General features: G+C 44.1%; 1 protein-coding gene across 23 annotated transcripts in view; it reads right to left on the bottom strand.

The window, feature by feature from the left end:
- MAGI1 (membrane associated guanylate kinase, WW and PDZ domain containing 1) overlaps positions 1–21,384 on the bottom strand; it is a 318,457-nt gene that overhangs the window by 149,331 nt on the left and 147,742 nt on the right. For all 23 annotated transcript variants that reach the window (XM_084530668.1, XM_084530669.1, XM_084530673.1 and 20 more), the window contains exon 2: positions 16,639–16,755. In XM_084530668.1, coding sequence (XP_084386794.1) covers positions 16,639–16,755 — 117 coding nt within the window. The remainder of the gene's footprint in view (positions 1–16,638; positions 16,756–21,384) is intronic.

Here is a 21,384-nt window from a genome sequence, read left to right as displayed (position 1 = left end):
TTTTCTCTGTTTCTCTCTCTTTTTTTTTTTTTTTTTTTAAATCCCAGATGGGTGTAGATGAGGGGTTGATGTCATTTCAGCCCATGCCCTTTCCTCCAGATTTGAGAGGACTGGGATTCCTGAAGACATCCTGCATAGGCAGCCATTCCTTCAGATGGAGCACAACAGATCAAGGATGTTTTTCCTACTTCTGCAGGTTTTGTTTTTCAACTAGAAGAAACACAACATATGCTTAGGAGGAGAAAAAGAGAGTAGGACATTTGATCTGTTATCTTTTACTAGTCAGCTGAAAATCTACCAGATATTATCAACAAGAGAGGAAACAAAATCTTATGTATGCAGAACAGCAACTCCAGGATTAGCTACAGACAGAAAGACCATATAGGATTAGCACAGTGAACCAGTCATCATGCTTACCAGAATATTCACGAGCAAAATATTCAGAGGATTTCAGGACAGGATTTAGCAGAATTTGACTGAAAACAGCACTGCACTCTGAATAAGCTTTATCAAATACCACAGCACCCAGCATCCCCGACCAAAGTGACTTAAAGTGCATTAATTTCAGAAACATTTTGGGCATAAGCATTTAAAGACTCGGCGTACTGGGAAGGACGGGAGGCTGTCAGAAAGGTGTCTACACACAAGCTTTAAAGTGCAGGCAAGAGCCTTACCTACAGCACATGAAGTTTTAAATGAGTGAAACGCGGGGTGAGTATTATTACTGTCAGACGCGGAGTCAAGAGCCCAACACCATTTAATCAGCTTCTGCTGCTGAATTAATGGCTTTCATTGTTGCTTTTTTCTTTCTGCAACGCTTTGACTGCTCTGACAGCCTCACTTGTGCTATGGCTTGTCAATAACGGAGGAAGGGATACTCTAAGCTTCAAATTGCAGGTTGGATTACCTGCATTAGAAGAGTGCCTGAAGAAGAAACTTGCCTGGAAAAGGCTCGCTTGCTGGCTCTGCAACACTTCAGCAGCGAGGAGCTCCTGGAGCGGCTGCCGGAGCTTTCTCAGCAGCTCTGCAACAGTTTCCCAGGAGGAAGCAAAGCACCATTCTGGGATCCATGCGGATCCATCACTGCTTCCATCTGACAGGAGCTAGCAGCAGGCAATGCGGAGTGCAAACAAGCTGGCAAGGGAGAAAACACTCCCTGCTCCTCGGCACCACTGAGCGAATCCTCACTCTCTGCAGAGCAAAGTTACTCCTCGGTGCATTTTCCCACGTTGCAGGAGGAAGCACACATCGACAAGCAACAGGTTCACAATCTGGCCCTTTACTGAGCCAGATCCTCTGACAGAAAAGCCATTCGCAGCAGACTGCAGCCTCCTAGGAGTCAGACTTTGCATTTTGCCCATTTTTCCTTGTGCACTGCAGAGCTGAAAATGAGCATAATTGGCGATATAAAGCCCAGGCTGCTGAAGCTAGGAGTTCAATTTAAACACGAGCTCCATCCATACACGTGATGTGTGCTAAAAGAAGTCTTATTCACCTTCTGGGCAAGCACTGCCTTAAATTCAGACCCATTTTGGCTGCACGTCCAACCGCTACACTTGTAAACCACCCCCGTTTACATGCACACAGACTGATACCCGAGCAGCTGGAACACAAAGGGGAGGGTAAATAGGGAGCAATTGATAACACCGCCGATGCTGGGTGATACCATAACCTGATCCAGAGCACACGGGCTTGGCACCGGTGGCTGGAACACGCTCTGCAAGCGCTGCTGGCAGCCCCAAACGCTCACCCTCTCATCTGGCTGCTCGGTAACTGCCTTTATTAACCTGCAGTCTTGGCCGGCCTTTAAATAGGCACAAGAGGCTGCAACCATTCCAAACTGCTGGTTTATTTTTCTGAACTCCCGTTGGCAGTTTACGCAGCAGTAAGCGATGGAAGGTGCTCAAGGACTAAGCCCTGGGTTGCGGTGACTTCTCCATTCACCCGCGGACAAGGGACGCAGCAGAGGCAGCAGCATCGTGCGGTGCTGCAGCTGCTGGCCGTGCCTTACCTGGCCCGTGGGCAAATGAAGCTGACCACTCTTCATCACACACAGATACGTTTAAAAAAATAAAGCAATAATAACGCAAGTCTTGCCTAGAAATTCCTCTGGAAGTCCTGGGAAAAATGAAAGCCCTTCCCTGTCTAGCAGCGAGCGCAGATCAACAGTTAAGTGAGCTCCAAAGGCAAATATTCCATTTGCACGGAGATGCAGTGTGCCATAATATGAGCAAGGAACAAAGCCCCCTTTCATACCGCTGACAAATACAGTATAGCATGTCACAAATCACAAGGGGAGCAGACAACACAATGGCAGCAGTCAAACGGGTGTCTTTTTATTAAGAAACACATATAATAATGAGAAATTACGTACACCTCCCCCCCTCCCCCACAAAGCCTTCCACAATTACGCTGGCTAACATGGCTGGAAGTGTTCACGGGATTGACTTCTGCTACCCACAAAACTATCTCAGGGAGAGGTGCATCCAGCAGCACCACAGGGCATGCACAAACACCGAAACGGGTGTTTTGTTTTTACACACGCTGTACATCTTGTTTATTGCAATGCGCACACAGCTTCTGCTACTCATTCACAGTTGATGTATTTCTGGAGGAGCTAAAGAAAAAAAAAAAAAAAGCCCTTTTTAACTCTCTCGCTGCTGAATCTCAACTGAGACAGCATCTCTGCCTCCTCCCCTCTTGCCCTCTGCCCTGACAGCCCAGCCTCCTCTCCAGAGATTCACCTCCCAGCCCTCATGCCTGTTTGGTTCAGGGATGTTGTGCAGAAAAAAGGACCCTGGGGACCCTGCTACACCTCTAAGAGGTGCCCAACCGCTCTCAGCCTGTCCCCCCCTTGCTTGCCAGAGCTGGCACTGGGGACCACTGCCCATCTCGGCTCACAGCAGCCAGCCCCTGGCCCCACAACATGACCCCAGGAGCAGAACCACGCCGATCCTCGCCTCCTGCTTCCCCCTCGGCGTGCCCAGCCGTCTGGGGAGCAGCCACATCTCCCCCCCAGCTGAGAGCATCCCTCGCGAGGTCTCCTTCCTGCCCCCTCCCCAGCTGAGGCGCAGAACAATGCGGGGACAGACATTTAGCAACACCTGCCGTAGCGCATTAACATGCACGGGGATGTATGGATGGTTTTTCCCATCCAGCACTAAGACCGCATTGTTCGGGGCGATCCATCAGCGGATCGCTCCCCCCCCCCCCACCGCCGGCCCCACAAGCCCCCTTCTGACATGTCCCCTTGTCTCCCAGCCCCTGGGCTGACGACCACGTTTAGGAATGCACTTCATTAAATCGGAGCTGCCCCATTCCAACCTGCAATGCGGAGGCAGCACAAAGCGCGCGCCACGCTTCCTCCCGCATTTCTTTCAAAAGCCCCATTGTTCGGCAGGCATCTGGTCCTGATCTCAGCCTATTCGTGCCCGCTGACCCCGCTTCTCGCCGCGCACCCGCTCGCCCAACGGGCCTCCCGTAAAGCCTGCTTGATGAATTAAAAAGCAGCACCAGCCATCTGTCCTCCCAAGGCTGGGCTTCGGCTCCCCGGTCCCACAGCCTCCCCAGCCTCCCTCCGCCGAGGAACCGCCGGGTTCGCTCCGCAAACACGGACCCAAGCTCGTCGCGTTCGCCGCTTTTCGTTCCTTACATCTAGGAGAAGGAGGGGGAAACAAAAAATAATAATACAACGGAACGTTCTCACTTGCCTGAGTCCTTCGAAATTCAAGCACAAATACAAGATTAATCCTTCCTTTGTGAGGTCTTGTCTTTAAGTCGTGGTATGTAATGATCCTCAGCACTGCAGCAGAGGGGAATAAAAAAATGCAGGGATCATAAGCAGGGGGAGGACAGGGCTTACTTACATCAGGGTTTCTGCCACATGACAATAGGTTTGAGAGGGAAGAATAAGCTGGCAGCAGCAGCTGACAGTGCAAAAGGGAGAATGCAGAAGCCTGCCTTTTATATTATTGGTGACATTTCTAACACATGACAACAATTTCCATCTGTATTTAAGCTGGGAGTGTGAGGAAAAGAGCATTACATCACGGCTCCTCTATTCCTCGGGGCTGTGGAATATGTAGGCCAGAGGGATTAAAAAGCACCTGTATGCGCTGGAGATCTGAAACACCCCAAGGCAGATTTCACCCCCGCCACCACCTCTCCCTCACCCTTCCTATTTCTCTGTCACCTCCACGGAGCCGCTGTTTGGGAACGTGCCCAGGGAAGTGCAAAATGGTATTGTCCTACTTTGCAAGGCGCAGGAAGGGGGGAACGATGTGAACACGTATTTCGAGCTGTCTCTCTCCGTAGGAGATACGGCACTTGTTTTTGCAAGCAATCAGACAAAACACAGAGCATCTCTCTGGCTTCCACTGTGCTTGTCCCAAGGGCTTCGAGTTTCTCTTAAAGCACCGACTTTCATCTCCCTTTTAAATCTGCAGGGAATTTCAGTGACAGTAACAAGGATTTTTTTTTTTTCCCCCTTTCTTTTAGAGCCAACACGCATGCCTGCATCTTTTTGAAAGCAAACATCAAGAACGGGGGCCAAAGATAGTTTGGAAGAAGCACTTGACTGCTTCAAAGCCAGCAGGTGTCCGTCTTGGACGCTTTCCACCTATCTCGGAGGACAGGATTGCTCAAGGCAGCACCGAAACCCCGGGGGAGGACAGCCGCACGTGGAAACCTGCTTCCCCAACAGCTTCAACGGGGGCTGCTGTGGGTCCTGAGGACCACACAGGAGGTGCTGTGGGGGCACTCCAGGCACCTACTCCCGTGGGACAGGGTTTGGGAACTATGGGGCCAGCCCTTGCTGCTGCAAGAAGTGTGTGTTTTGAACCCTACAAGCCGTGGTTTGCAAAGCAGCTCGGTACGGGTGGAGACGCGGGCAACAAGTCCCAGGTTTCGAGCACATGCACATTAGGGCCAGGAAGCATGAGGAGGAAACATCCATTGCGGCACCAAACCCAACGGCGCAAATCCTACAGCTGCTCTGGCACAAGCACCCGGCCCTCACAAGTGCTTGAACCAGGCAGGGGCGAGATGCCACCTACCACCTAGTCATTACATCTCATAGTACTTCTATGAGGGAAAAGGACTCAAACAGGAGGATGGCCTGGCTATCAGAATATACCACAGTCCTTTTTTTTTACAGGGACACGAGCATCTCCGTGAAATTACCACCTGGACACAGGTGCTGGCCCATTAAGTCTCTTGCCTAAAGAGAACAAATAGGAATTGTTCAAGGAGCTGCCTTCCCTGCCCTTCAACAACAGCCTCCATGGGTCTGAGGCTGGTGTTGGTTGGGTGACTGGTCAGCTCACAGCCTCTGTGGGAAGTCTGAAGCCTTTCATAACGATGAGTTTAGAATGCTGGATACTGTAAATTTAAAGACTGCACAAAGAAAATAAATAACTTAATTCCTTGCCTCTTCTTCACATCCACAAAACAAAAATTCTGCCCAAGCCATGCTGAAACACTCCCACCAGATGATGGTTCTGTGAGGGAGCCGCTAATTGGGACATTCTAAAATATAAATAAATGCTTCTTTATTTAAAAAAAAAAAAAAAAAAAAAAGAAATGGAGCATTTTACATTTATTCAGAGATGCAGTGCCCCAATCATTTATGAAAACTCTTTCATAAGATTTAGAATGGGGGAAAAGGAAACAATGAAATGGCTTATTTTTAATCTGAGGTTTAAAGGCTTTTTCTCTATCCAAAAAAAAAAGGAGTCCCCCACACAGAAAGAAATTGAATGCAAACCTCTGTTTCTGTATCATAAAAGCTCCTTCGAGCACCAGAGTAATCAATTTCTCAGAGCCTGTGTGGTCTACAGCAAAAGCCAAAGAAGGTATTTAAGTTTATACAGCCTTCAGCATTTTGATGGCTTGCTTTTGAAATATGACATGTTTAAATTTTATATCTTTTTTAAAGTTGGTTATGTTTTTAGAAAATGGTTGCTGTCAGTAGAAAAAAAAATAGAAACAAAGGAGAATAAATGAAACTCAACCTGGTTTTGAGCTGTTTGTACATTTTAAAATCAGAGTAACTCAAAGCTCTAGCAAGAGAACTCTAAGAATGGTAATTACAGCTCTCTTCATTACATTACATCCAGACTTATTTTAGCATCAAACACTTTGACTCATACCAACAAATAAAAATAATATTCATTAAGTGTGGTGCTCCAATGCCAAACACCACCAGATCAACATTGATGCAGATTTACAGAATGAGTAAAGCAAACAGTTGGTCGGATGTGAGAGAGTCCAGCACCTTTTCTCAAGCAGAAAGCCAAAGGCAAATCATAAATCACTTCTGGATGGGGAGATGAGCCTGTCCTTACAGTAACCCCAGCTTCCCACCATGGAACAAGACCATCCTGAGACGTGGTTTTACAGCTGGGATTTAACTCGCGGGGTGGAAGAAGTGTGAGATAGAGCACTCCTGTAGGTAGGAACAAACCTCTCCAACAGACTTCTCAATCTTTCATCAGTGCGTTTTGGATCCAATTCACTTACCATGTGGGAACAGCAAATGGGGAACAAACTGTGAATTCAAATAACTGTAAACTCAGCAAGATGTGGAAATAAAACACAGATGGTGCACTTCAGATTAAGGGTCAGTGTTTCAGCATCGCTTTCCACTTTTACATTCTGATAGGTGATGTATAACAACCACCTCCTCCTTGAGACAGCACTCTAAATAAAGCGTGACTCACTTAGGGAAACACAGAGGCGAGCGATACCTCCAAGGAAGCCTCCCTGCCGAGCAGGAGGAGCTGGAGGTACTTTGTTAGGCTGTGGCTCATGGGTTTTCCTCCTTGAGGATTAACAGTTGGGAATGGAAGTCATCTGTGCTGGGTGGACACAGCTGAATAAAGCATCTTGAGCTTTTCCAAGTCCCTGGCATGCAGAGGTAGGGCTGCTCTGCCTGGCATCCATCACAGCCCCTGTCACAGCACCTACCTGGTCTCCTCCTCACCATCTTCACCTCCAGCAGCATTTTGCAGAGGCTGCCCTGACACCTGTCTGCAAGAGCCAAGAACACAACCACCGCTACCAGCATCACCCCATGCCAACCCTTACACCAAGTGCCTGGTACTAAAATACCTCGGAGGCTCACGTTTGGCTTGCCTGAACATTGGGTTCATTTTTCTTCTGAGACTGATTTTGTCCTAAATCCCAGGAATGGAATTTAGGATGACTTTATTCTTGTTGTGAAGTGTTAATTGCGCGCCCAGGGCCCTCTAAGAAAGGTTCTGCTTGTAAGCACAAGTTCAAAGAAAAAAATAAAATAGTAAGTACAGATTAGATGACAGAAGAACTATAAATCTATAGGAGCCTGAAATGTCAGATAGTGCGGAGGTAGTAGTGACTGTAAGGTGACTATTACCTTCAAAATATGCCGGAGGTTGTTTATCAGATCAGAGTTAATGAGGGAGAAATCTAATAGTACTATAATATTAAATTTACCATTTTAATGATATCATCAATGCTCTGTAATGTGGGCAATTTACAGACTGTCTGTCAGCGTGATGCTCCGCCGTGGTTAGTTACACGGCAGCGGCACAATCACGTCTTGTCAGCCCTTCCCTTCCAGAAAACGCCGTGTGCTGAGCAGGGCATTGCAGGAGCCTGAGATTGCAATGTGTATACATATTTTAATCACAGGAATACAAAAATGGGAGTGCTATTTATGAACATTACAGGTTTCTTTTATTCCTGGAAGACCTGGGGTCAGCTCCGTCCCGCTGTTGAGCGCAGCCTTCCTACTTGTGCACTGCCATCCAGTGTCCTGCTGGGTTCCCCTCGACTCTTGCCTGTCTGCTTTTCTCAAACCTTTACACACCTGGAATTAGGAGGGCTGAAAATAACCTCACAATCTAAGCACAACTTGCAGACCTCATGCAGTACCACCCCAGCCCCCAAACCAAAACCAACCAAACAAAACCCAACCACCCCATAGCTTGGAAGAACATGCAAGAAGATGGAGGTAAGGGCTCTGAAACTAACAGGTGAATGCGAAGAGCCACAACATCCAGTTTTAATCTTTTCCTGACTAATTCAAGACCCGTGAACAGCAGGCGACGGTAATGCTGTGTTTATAAATAGCCACCTCCTCATGTATTCAAGGAAGAGTTTGCCGGAACAGCTTCTTAATTTGGAGTTCCTCCTTCCTCCGCCACCTGCCCAGCCCCTCGGTTCTGAGGTGCACAAGTTCAAATTCCTCACACTGCAAGAATTACCTGCATATTTTAGCATATGGCAAGCAGCTTTAAAGGAACATACTGTAGTGGCAGTATTGGAATGCCATCATGGTCTGAGATATAAACAAAATTCTCAGTTTATCCAACAGGAGATCCTGCTTCTTCCTACAGACCTCCCTTGACTAACACCAGAATCTGTTTGCAATAGTTTTATTTATTTTTTTAATTCATCAATGAAGTGTTAAACCTGAAGCTTAAAGAAGCGCAGGTAAGGAACAAGTGATGAAGAATAAAATAACTCAATGGCAGCTAATGCTTCCAAGGGTCTGATGTTTTCCTCCACCTTTGGCTCCACAAAGACCCTACAAGTAGATCTGCCAGACCTGTACCTACCTGATTACTCAGTGATACATCTCTCATTCTGGAGATACATTAGCCTTTCAAAGAGTCATTTATTAAACATTTCCATTTAAATAATAATTTTCACAATTCTCAGTGAAACAGATGTATTCCCTGTTAAATCAGTAATTAAGAGCAGCCTGGGACGTTACAAAGCCCTGTGAAAGGAATTCAGGGAACTACTGCCCCCCTTAAACAAATCTGTTCTGGCAATGACCCAGGAATCCTGTCTTCATAACTCACAGCTCTAATTATTCAAGAGGACATTATAAAAGAAGGATATATCTAGACTGTTATGACTAATAGGAAAGATTTATTTCTCCTATAATAGGGGTAGAACTAGAAATATTTGTTCTATTTTTTTTTCTACCTTCCTATCCACTGGGAGCTAAAAAAATAATAAAATCAATGAAGATTAATTTACAGAGTTATTCCTAGTAAAGATACTGGGTATGACTCTCCCCAAAGAAAACCAGCTAGCAGAAGCTAAACAGTTTTATAAATGCTCACACAGCTAATCTCCTCTCTGCTGAAATAAACAGAGAAAGGATTAGAGAACAAATACAGCACACTTTACATGAAGAAGCATGATAATGTTAATAAAAAAAAAAAAAAAAAGGTAATTGTTTGAAGATGAAATGCAGCAAGACCGTATTCACCACCAAAACCACCAGGAGTTTGTATCTGCCATTGCTCTCCTGGCCTCGGAGACTGCCACGGTAGCAATATATGTGACTGGCAATCACACAGGAATCTCCTACTCTGGCATGCCACTGTTTTTGCCCACATTAAATTGCCGGTACTGAACTGGACCAGAATAATATCATATAAATGGGATTTTCAAGTGCCCTTTAAAAAAAAAAAAAATTAAAAAAAAGTAGTGACATCTTTAACTAAGGAAGCGTGAGACTTTCATATCTATGAAACAACCACGCAAATCAACACACCGAAGTACAAACATACCTATATAAAGCGATGGTGACTGTCTTCTAGAGAGTTAAACGTGAAATACGAGGTGTGCATCCCAAACACAACTGTGAATGCAAGAACAGGTTCAAGAATAGGCATGTGTTTGATTTTTCCTAATTCTAAACTGCTCACTTTGCCTGGAAAACTCGTTATGTTGGCTTGTACTACAATCAATACACTGTAAACTGCGAGCAGATACACAGGAGCAGTTGAAAAGAAATTAAACTGCCTGGTTTATGGAATCAAAAGCTGGGATTTTGCAGCCATCATAAGAGATTTAAGCAGGACATTAGGACATCATGTTAAAAATTTGGGCAAAAGGACACTCGTCACCTTTGACCACACACTCTTCAGCAGATCCTCCGTCCATGACTTTTGGAGATATTGTGGTTCTTCTCTTCTATAGTTTAAATTGTGATGGCGAATGAAACTACAGCAGGATGGAGAGGGTTTTGAAGTGAATAATCTGGGGTGACTCATCCCCACCCCTTCAACCTCCCGATAGCAGTACCTGCTTTCACCTCTCATTTACTCTCAAGCTTTCCAGGAGACTCACAACCTTGGAAACCTTTCCATTTTAAATCATATGCACAGACTTCGTTTGCACTACCGAAATACCCACTCACAGATGCTTTTCTGTAGTACAAGGCAACCGCAATGAAAAAAAAATGTGAAATCAAGTACATTGGGGACTAACAAAGAAAACAAAGAAAACTAGCCATGTAATCTCTTCCCACACTTCTTACCCAAATCTCCTTTGGCAAACAGCATGGGAGAGCCTATAAGGCTGAGCTCTTCTGCTTTGTACTGTTCTCTGGTGCCTCATGCAATTTCAACCGGGTGCACAGCGAAACACAAAAAAGCTATTCCTCACAAATGGGTAAGCAGATGGAGCAATATTTGCTATCATAAGTGCTTTTATTTCCAAATGTGAAAAAATAAAAAATAATATACCGAATAGTTCCACTGGCACAAAATGCACTATTGATCTAAAAGGACAGAGCAGATGGAAAGAAAAAAAAAAAGGTCTGAAGTCTCCTAGATTCAACAGAAACGACTGTGTATAGAAAGGACCTAAACTACAGATATATTGGTCCTATTGTTCAAAGCAGGGCATTTTTCTCTCTCAGAAGTGAGAACACACCTGGTTCACTAGCTTGTGATATAATTGTATCCCTGGAAACTGCAGGGGACTCAATTCCGCACTCCTGGGAACCCGGCTACAAGAATTTTCTAAACCCGCTAGTTGTACCCAAGATACAGTCCCTGATGAAAATAAAGGGGAAAAAATAAATTCGTGCATATTAGCTGGCATGGAAAATCTCGCTCATGCTTCAGAGTTAGATAACTGACAAGGAAGCGTTCTTGAGAAAAATGATCTTTACATAACGCCGGTACCTGTACGTTGTGCCCTAGTGATAAGGGTTCTATTTTAAAAACATTTCAAACTTTCTGCTCACACGGATCTCGTAAAACAATTAATTGCTCTTCCTGTGGTAGGAAGAGATCAGCCCACCGCTCATCACCTTATCAGTGTGTGCTTTCAAATTAATATTTCATGGACACTGCAACTTTTTCTCATTACAAAAGCAGAATTACATTTCTAGGAAGGGAACTGCAACAAAAGGTACTTGGATAATAAATACGGCTGCTGTTCTGGAAAGCTTTTGAGAATTCAAAGAACATTTGTTTACATAAACTGATGATTTATTGCCTGCAAAGAAAAATAATGTGCACTGTCAGTGATTCTGTTTATCCTTAATAAAAATTAGCAACCAAAAATAACTTCAAAATTGTGACTCAAGTATCCCCACATGTAAAAGCACGTGCACTTGTAACATAAAGGTCTTTCTGCTTCACTTCAATGATTTTTCCCTGTGTATTGATATTCTGTTATACCCAATATTGTACAGAGAAATACTAGCTGTAAGCTGGTTTGCATGTCTCCCATCAGTTCGTTAACAAGTTCAGAAATCCTTGTGGTGAACCCAGTGCTAAGCGGTTTTCTGCTAGTTGCAGGTGATGGAGGTTATGCGTGTAACAGCTTATCCGACTCCTGAAGCATCTGAACTACCCTTTGGTATTTTAATTATCCATGAAAACATTTACTCCAGGTAATAAGTTCCACATTCACTTACTAAGGTCTTTCCTATAAATACCGTGAAGTTTCCTGGGTCAGTCTTGCTGGCTTTCCTTAGCAGGACACGCTCCCTTTGCACCAGCAATCCCTTGGAATAAAGAAACTCAAAGTTCCCCCCGAAATGTGAAGAACTCATGCCAGCCAGGTGCCTGGCAGTCACTGCGTTTTTTCTGAGCCTCCTTACAGATCACTCAACACTTACACTATTGATTTTTTATTCGTTCCTTCCCATTTTGCTCCATGCTCCCCTCTAAGACTAACCACAGCGGCTGTAATTGAAGACACGGGAACAGATCAAACCCTGGGAAGGCAGGAGAAGAGGCAGCAGAAATGAAAGCGGTATCTCTCGAACACTAAACTCTCCAGCCAATTAATCCCAGGGCATATACTTGTTTTGGGAAAGTGAATCAACTGTTAAATGATGACCTCTCGAGGTTTTAAACGTCAACTTTAGGAAGAAAAAAAAAAAAAAAAAAAAGAAAAAGGTAGCTACAGAGTGTCTAGGCTGACATCTAACGCTTAACTCTGGGCTAGGCATTACACTGTCCCTGTTTCATCAACCATCAAAAAGACCTAGCTTTTCCCCGAGTTTTGATGACCGCAGCCAAGAAAAAAAAAAAAAAAAAAAAAAGAATTGCACCATACTGAAATAAGACAAATGCAGAATATACTTGAATAGGGATCTATTGTTTTAGTCATGCCTGCACTGGGTGTGCTGCTTTGGTAAGTTATGGTGCAGATACCAGGCTGCAGATGTCTGTGCACATTACTGAGGACTCCAGAAAATGCAGAATCAAGTAAAGGTGCTCAGGTGGACCCCCTTCCACCCCCAAACACACACACGGATAAGCTTTTATGGAAATAATCTCTGGTTCTTCAGACGCTGGGAAAACCGCTGTCAGGTTGTTGAGAAGAAGCATCTAGGACAAATGGCCAGTGCTGCTTGTTTATTTTAAACAGATGCCCTCTACCATCATTTCAAAATGAGGAGGATAATCCTGTCTGTTCAGCCTTCCGTGAACGGTGCTTTAGACACGCTGCTGCACCAGGACATGAAAGGAAGCTGCCATCCCATCCCTTCCTCAATTAACACTACTGCAAGGTAAGGCTGCTTGGGAACACCTATTTCGGATGCAGCAGCACGGATATATTCTTACATTCACTTCCAACTAATCACATTTTCCACTAAGCACACCTTCACATACACCAATGCGATTTTCAGGAGTTCTGCTTCTAGAAACACTGTGAGAGCGAGAGGCAGGCTGGCAACACGCTGCACCTCCTGGCCCCTCAGCCTGCCCCACGCCAGGTGGGACACAAATCCCATCAGCTTCTCTTAGCACGGGTAGACCCCATCACACCCCACACAGTCAGCAGACCTGCCCTTTTGTCCTCAGGGTTTCTTCCAGCTCAACTTCGCCAGCCTAAGTGAAATCCACACTAAAAAAAAAAAAAAAAGCCGTGGGCAATGTCTCTGCATCAGCCAAAGCACTTTTGGTGTAGTCATGGCCAGTCAGTAATCGTGACACCGTTGCCAAGTCACAATCTACTCCAAGCTCAATGGAGCCATTAACTAGCCCACAAACAGAGCATTATTTCTGGTGGTCTACATTAGGCACGTCAGAAAACCGGAAAAATGTGGTGCTTCAAAACGAAACGAGGCCAAGGGGACAGCGAGAGCCTGCCCTAACATCTTGCTAATCTGGATGGTGTCTTAGAGGTCTTTTTTTTTTTCTGGTTTTGACAGTGGATCCTATGTGCAAGGAATGAGAACAGATATTTAGACGTGTAAAGAGAATAACTTTGCTGAAGTTTAAGGTGCTGATTTCTTTAAGCAGAAGACAAAAATACTATTAAAAAGTCTCAAGACCCAGCATGTGAAGTCAACAGTGAAATGAGAGCATCAGGAAGAAAGTGGAGGAAATAGCACACGGTTGGTTTAGCTAAAATAAAAGCCAGCTCAGTGTCTGAGCAGCACTGTTTCAAAGACTTGTGCATTGTAAATGCACGGCTTCATTAGTGTCTCTGCACCATCCCCATACAGAAACGTGTCCTGCCTCTCTTCCTTACCCACAGTCCTAGATTAGGACGCTGAAGTTGTAAAACCCAGAGAAGAATGCTTTGTGACTGTGAATAAGCCCGTGGGTGTGGTGTGATAGCAAGAGCAGAGCGCTGAGGATGGCACAAACACCAAACCTGGAGGCCACCTGGAAGCTTGTCACAGCTTTGTTTACTACAGATCTTTGCAGGAAAACTCAGAGCGATGGGGAGCGGGGAGCTGAGGGTACCAAGGGCTGGAGGACGCGTGCTGGAGGGCAGAGGGATGAGTGCTGAGACTGGCCAGAGCTGGGGCAGGACTGCGTGGGGCTTCCCATCTGAGCTAATAGAGGCATTTGCAGATGCCTCTTTGTGATTTCAGCTTGCAAAAATAACTGTGCACTTCATCTACTTTTTGCAATAATAATTCCCATTTGGGTGCATTCCTAGGTCTCATTTCTTTACAGACAGCTCCTGTGTTTAGGGGTGAAGTCTCCTGCTCTCTCAGAAGCCCGTACCTGTGTCATCCATTTAGGCAATGCTCACATCGTCCCAACTCCATGAGAGCAACTGAAGTTGCTCCCCATGGAGCACAGCTAATTCCTAACCAACTCCCCTATAACAGGCAGGTGGCTGTGTGGGAGCCAGCAGCCCTTGGACCTGAATCCCAAACTCAACCAAGTGAGCAAGAGCTGAACCATGGGGGAGCCTAACTAGAATTTTTGGGGAAGAACAGGTTAACGCTGCCTTTCTCTATTTTGCATTTAGTAATTATCACTTCATTTAGCCCTTCTATTAGTGCAACAAAAAGCAGCTGGCAGGCCAAGCACGCTCAGTCCAAGTGACCTTGTGTTCTTGTTCGTGTTTACCACATAATCAGCAGAGAATTCCATTTCCCAAATACAAGACTTCATAATCCATTAGCACTAGAGATTGGTCCAGGGCTCTGGATTTACTGGTCACGTGCACCAAGGAATAAAAATATGAGTGTACAGCTAGATTAATCTCCAGACCTGTAAAGCATTCCAACCCACCATGCCTGCAGGAGTCTCATTCAAATTCACACATGAATATTAGCATCATTCTTAAAAGCTACCACTAATACCATCCCCACGGTACACGAAGAGAAAATTAAATGTTACCTGCTTTACAACTCAGCAAGTACGAAGACACACGGTAACCAAACTCCACTCCTCAGATTTTCCATTTGTCTCATAAGCAGAACATGAGTACTGATGTTCTTATTAACACACCAGCAGCACAAACCTCCTCCTCCTATTTCCAGGAGGCAGCAATCGCTTTCACCGGTCTTAATTTTAAATCAAAAGTCTTTAGCGAGTCCAAGCAGTTTAGCTCACCATCAAGTTCAATAAATCAGAGAATAGAATCAATGGAAAGCATTTCAAAATGTAACCTTGGTAACACACAAAATGCTTCCACAGTACTTCGCTCATTTGCTTTATTTGCTGCTTCAGAAATTAGAAATTGGGATGTAACACATAGGCAGAAGGACGTTAGCATTAAGACATTGCATCTACTGAGCCCAACACCACATACGTTTTCCTGGAAGGCACTTTCCCCATTATACCTTAAAAACCTGCAGCCAGGCAAGTTAGACGACTGGAAACTAATCATATTTCATGTTAACAAAATGGAAAATGGAAGTATTCAATAGAAAATAACAATACATATTTATTCTTTACGTCCACGCACAGCACTTTAGAGGTAATTTGGTCCATGCTTTCCACTGATAAAATGAGAACAAACTCAACAGCGATATACAACATCTGCCATTTGAGGAATCAACATCTATCAGCGCTACCACACAATTCTAGCTGTGGCCCTGCACAGTTCTCCCATGAGCAACACTCAGATTGAAAACAGCTATTACTCTACCTACCATTATGTGGTATTTCTTGGTAAATACTCATTTTTGAGTGGCAACATCATTATTCAATATTTATACAAGTCTTCCAGTATAAACAACCTCTGATTCATGAGAGATAGAAAGCTTAAATATGTTTTGCTGCTCAATTCAGCATGCTATAACTAAGAGTTTACTAGCTCTTAGCCAAGCCTGATCTAAAAGGCTTGCCATTATCTTCAGAGCTCATCAAGGTCCAAGCAGAAAAACCTTTTAATTTCAATATCCTCTCCTAGAGGTTGGAGAATGGTGCAACGAAATAGGATCTTTTTCTGCTTTTTGTGCATCTTCCCCAAAAGTTAAGCACAGGCTGATTTGGGGTAAAGATTCTGAACTTTTAAAGTTTAGCACTCTCTAAACTTCTCAGTTCTCCTGCTGGTTGGTTTCTGGGTGAAAAAGAGCATTTCCTTCTTAGCTTCACTTTTGCTGCTTACCGCCTACGCGAACTGCAGATGACTCTTCCAACGGTGGCAGTGCCCTCTTTCAGTGTGACCCAGCCACAAAATGCTGTTCCATTTCACACATTAAATAAGCATCAGAAATAAAGTTTTGCTAACAAAATAAATATAAAAGCCACTTTTTGTTCATAGGTTTCAAAACAATAGAGGAGCATGCACCATAATGATATTAATGAGCACTTTCTAAGGCAAGAACTCTCTTTTAAAATCTTTTTTTTTTTTCTTCACAGTAGAGCAGCATCAGAGCCCTGTAACAGACCATCAACTGTTCCAAAAAGGTCATCACAAAAGCCAACTACAAGGATGAACTGGTTTCCCTGTCAACCCTATCTCAACCCTTTCTGCTGTCACACATGGAAGTTTGTTCTATCTGAAAACTGAGCTGTGCACACCGCCACACAAAGGCTGCCTCCAATACATAAATCCACAAATAAATGAATAAATAAATAAACCAATTAAAATTCCACTCCACGTAATCCACCAGGTCAGTGTTTTGTTACTTACAAGGCACAGCATGGCGATAAAGGTTATCTCTAATAGTCTGCTGTAGATCGTGATCCGGCGATCCTTTCTGAAACCTCTGGTTGAGATAATGTCTCAGGTCTTTGTTCAGTCTGCTTCCTGCAAAGAAAACACAGCCATTTATTTATTTCTAAATGCACACAATTAACATTTCCAATTCAGGCAAATGTTAGGCTTCCATTCAGAGTCCCCTAAATTATGGCATGCTGACTTTACGAGCGGAGGCTCATCTTCCTCTACAAATGGCTAATTACCAAAAATAACTCGCTGTAAACAAGAGGTCTCTCTTGCCTCGTAACGCATCTTTCTTCCTGTGGTGCTAAACAGATCATGATTCCCTTTTATCACTTATTTGTCTGAGCAAATGGAGAAAGACAGATGACGTGGAAGAGATGAAAGATAATAAAGGTAGAGGATTGTTTTTGCAACCCACTGGAGAGTGAGCTGGGCAGGGAGATGGAAAGGGAAGACTGCTCCCATCAGAGGTACTAACACAGCCAAACATGGCACAAAATCAAAGATGAGCTGTACTTTGCACTGCTACCTACCCCTGCACACAGCATGGGTTGGGAAATGACTGAAGGAGTTAAGAGCACCCAAAGTTCTTTAAAAAAAAACAACAGAATAATATCCAACACTTCTCACTTGAATTTGTTTCCCCATTCAGCTTTGAACACTTCCATAAATACGTGAGAATAAAGACAGATGAGCTAAAAACAACAACAACCAAAAAAAGCAAGACTTTGTTGTAAATGAACATTCAACACCAAATCTTTTCTTGTAGCAGAACATATGAACTGGAGCAACTTAATGAAGTCTTTTCCCAGAAATGAAATATTTCCAAATCTGAAATAATGCTGACATTAATTTGACTGAAAAGCAAAAGCAATCCCACATAAACCTACTGAGAATGGGGATAGAAACCCTTTTGTTCTTAGAATAAGGAGTGGAAAAGTAGTTCACACAGCCTGCGGCAGATCTGCACCGTGGGTGCAAGAAGCTTGTAGAGAGGGGTTCAAGGGGAGACTGGGAAAGGACACAGAAGATGGAGCCATTGCAGGAGGGTTGCAAACATTGTAGGAAATCTCTTCAGCTGAAAAAGAATTGCTGGTGGCTGGGAGAGGAGTAGGGGACTATCAGATATTTTGCCGGTATCCTTTCCTTTGCTAGGCATTTGTTTAAGGCCACAGACTGAGCTAGAACACTGGGCTACGTGGACCTCGGGGTGAACCCCTGGAGCTGTTAATAGGGTCTTTTACAATTTGCACGATCATTTTCTTTATTGGATTGTGAACATGTAATGCAGAAGCCATCTCAGTATTTGTTGACACTGCACTTAACATTACAATTGCAGATTCCTGGCTGGAGCCTCTAGGAGCCACTGCAAAACAAATCAAGAGTGATAATACTGCAACGTAGTGCGGCTGGACAGCGGGGCTGCGAGGCAAATGAGGAAAATAGTGCAGGCCACTGAATGAAAGGGGCAGGAGCAGCCTGAGTAATGAGGATCTGCAACTTCTGAACAGTAACATCAAGTTAAGAACAAGCATACAAAGAACAACAGAAAATTAATCTGAAAAACTGAGTTAAAATCTCTCAAAAAAAAAACAACAGGTGATTTGTATTTTTTGTATGTACATTCTCCAGACAGATTTATTTTTTTTAATTGAAGGACAGCAGGAAGGAAGGAAGACAGGAAGGCAGGTTTAAGCAGCAGCCCCTTTCCTAACAAGAAGCAAAAATTTGAAGACCAAGATGCTCATTACAGAAATGGCTGAAACAACAAAACTGAAATAAAGGCCAATAAAGCTGGCTCATCATACCTCCTGGCTTACCCCAAGCAACAACCCTCACTCCAAAAGCAGTCTCTGGTTATTATATTAAAAAAAATAAAATGTTTTCCTACACAGGTCTGTGGGTTAAAGTCTTCAAATTTCAGACCTGACCTTCCAAACTCCAGGTGTTTGATGTGATACCAAGTCTTTTGACTCCGGAGAGAGGTATGGCATGAAAAGGAGCACCCTCCGAAATAATAAACCACTTTATCTTTCCATTGAACAGTTCATATTTTTCTCTGCACACGATAGTAAGACAAGGTAGTTACTCATAGCTAAAAACAAACAAACATGACAAGCACCTTGGACACGCTGCAAGGGAAGGAATTAAGCACTGAGCTGCATGTTATAATTTAGGCTCTCTCCTGAAATACTGTGTGATTCATGATTCAATGATTTATGTCACAATAATGTCTAGAGGTGAAAAAGCTCTGCTGAGATAGGCTTGTTTGACTACAAAAAGCATGCAATTTACTGATGATATCTGCCTTTATCTTCCCTCTGTGCCTATTCCATCGAGCTTCTCAGTCTGTTACGGCCCCCACTAGAAAGTTTGGCTACGTGGTGATGCAGTAGCTGGGATCTCCCAGCTGAGTCACCGCTGTGCCAGCCAAATGGCATTGCAAAAACAGGGGGCTATGGCAATGCTTGCACACTCATCCCCTCAGGGAGCTCACAGCGATGCCCATTTCTATTACATTCAGTTGAAATGGGGAGGAGAAAAAGGGAAAAGGGAAAAAAGAGAAAAAGGAAAAAAGGTCACATTTTTGTTGCTAAATTCCAGAAAATTCCAGATGGAAAAAAGGCTTCCCGCAGCCCTGACTATCTTGGCTCAGCAGCTGCTGAGCCCCCAGCTGTGGATAAAACCAAGCTCACCCCATACAACCCACTCCAGAGCATGGGAAACGAGCTAACAGAAATTAACCCCACACAGAAAGCTGTCAAAAGGACCCACCCTGGAACATGTTGGATTCTTTACCATATGAAGTGTTGCAGTCCACCCTGATTATCTTTTACAAAAATCTGCTCAGCTGTGAAAGGGCACAAGGGCTCGTGCCTGATATTGACATTCTTGAGCAGATTCTAGAGCTGAACTCAAATTTGAGAAGTCTGATTCATTTATTTTTAGAGCCAAAAATATAAAAATCTGCAATTGCTGAGAAACAGAGAAAGATGCCCATGACATCTCTGCAACCTCCCATGTGCAAAATGCCGCAGGAAAACTCATTCCTGAAGGGCATCCCCCACCACTGCTCCCTCTACCACATCTCACCCACCGATGGCTCGTGCCCCTGCGCCATGCAGCACCAGGCTGGGTGGGAAGGCAGGTGCCCAGCACCATCTGCCTCCATGCAAACATCCTCCCTTTGTAAAATCTGATTCCACGCATAAGTTGTGCTAAGAATACACCTGGCTTCAGTTTCCTTAGAGATGAGCTGTGCTAACTGAAAGGATAATACACTTTCAAACACTCTGTTTTCAAGGAGATTGGATCTTACATTTGCTCTTTGGAGAACCTTCCTTTTCTTCTCTGATAAGCACATGTAAGGAGATCCTATAGCGATAACAGCAGAGCAACAAAAAGATGCAATCCAGAGGAGACAGATCCAACCTTCCTGCTGTTGGAAATGCAGGAAATGCCACCGGAAATTCATGCTGGAAATGCATTTATTTGCCCACAGAAAAATTAACGTGTCTTTTCTGTAATCAAAATCAGGCAGTTTCAGAAAAACGGATATTTAAAAAAAAAGATCAGACGTAAAAAAAAATATATATAAAGATGCTTCCCCACCAACTTCAGCAAAAATTATACTTTGAAATTTAAGAATTACAACATGTTGCAAGATTGATTTTTGTTGCTGAAACATTTTTAACCCCTGGAACAACAAAAGCAGTGCCTTTCTTTATAGGAGTGAACCAACTTTGCCCTGTTACCTGAACCTCTTTCCCTTTGAGTGAAACAAAGGCAAGTTACTGTATGGCCGTTTTTCTCAATTATTCTTAATTATAATAGTGCATTTCAGAGCACATCAATCATCCTCCCAAACCATTACACCATACTAATATCTCAGTAACAAAAACTAACCCCAAGGGGAAACAAAACATCTCCCATGGAAAAAGCTGATACTGCTGACATGGAGTTTTCTGAGAAACAATAAAAAGGTGCTGCTCAATTGTGTGAAGAGAGATATATATATATAACCTAAATCTTTTTGTGATTAATGAAAAATATCGACTACTTCTAAATACACTTCCTTCAAACCCTCAATGATCTGTCACACACTTGTCCTCCAGCAGTTACCCAGTACTGAAGTCACTGGGGGAACTACGCTTTGAGTTCTGCTCTGACTTTTGTTACTGCAATTCCTGGTTTCTGCAGGGAGCAAGCTGCATACACCATCACCCAGCGCTGTCTGTGCTGCAGGAGCTCATCCATCTCCTCCAGAGCACCACCACCAGCAAGCAGCACACAGACCCGGGGTGCTGAAAGCTTCTTGCTCTATCAGAATACAGCCTTCCAATAAGGAAAGCAGACTGCATAAGTGACCAAGCAAAATCTGCTATTTTTCCCAGCGAAAAGCTGTGAGTGAACATCGCCAGGCTGACAGCACCTTCCTGCCAGCTGGTAGGCAGCCTATGCCAGCGCTGCGCAATATGTATGTGCCGAGGATATATTTTGAACTCATGTTTTATGCATTTGGAAACTGGCGTTTCTTAGTTTATGTTTATATTAATTACTGCAGCTGTTTTTATCCCATTTGTGCGTTGAGATGGTCAGAGCTAATCCTGATAAATAGCTGTAGTCTGGCAGCGCCTATGGATGCGTGTGCCACGATGGATCAGGGTCAGGCCCAGGACACGGTGGTCTCTGACCTATATTGCACTCCCCTAA

Source organism: Aythya ferina, assembly GCF_964211825.1.
Source record: "Aythya ferina genome assembly, chromosome: 10".
Classification (NCBI taxonomy): domain Eukaryota; kingdom Metazoa; phylum Chordata; class Aves; order Anseriformes; family Anatidae; genus Aythya; species Aythya ferina.
The sequence above is the reverse complement of the archived record's forward strand: the minus strand, read 5'-3'. Positions and strand labels throughout refer to the sequence as shown.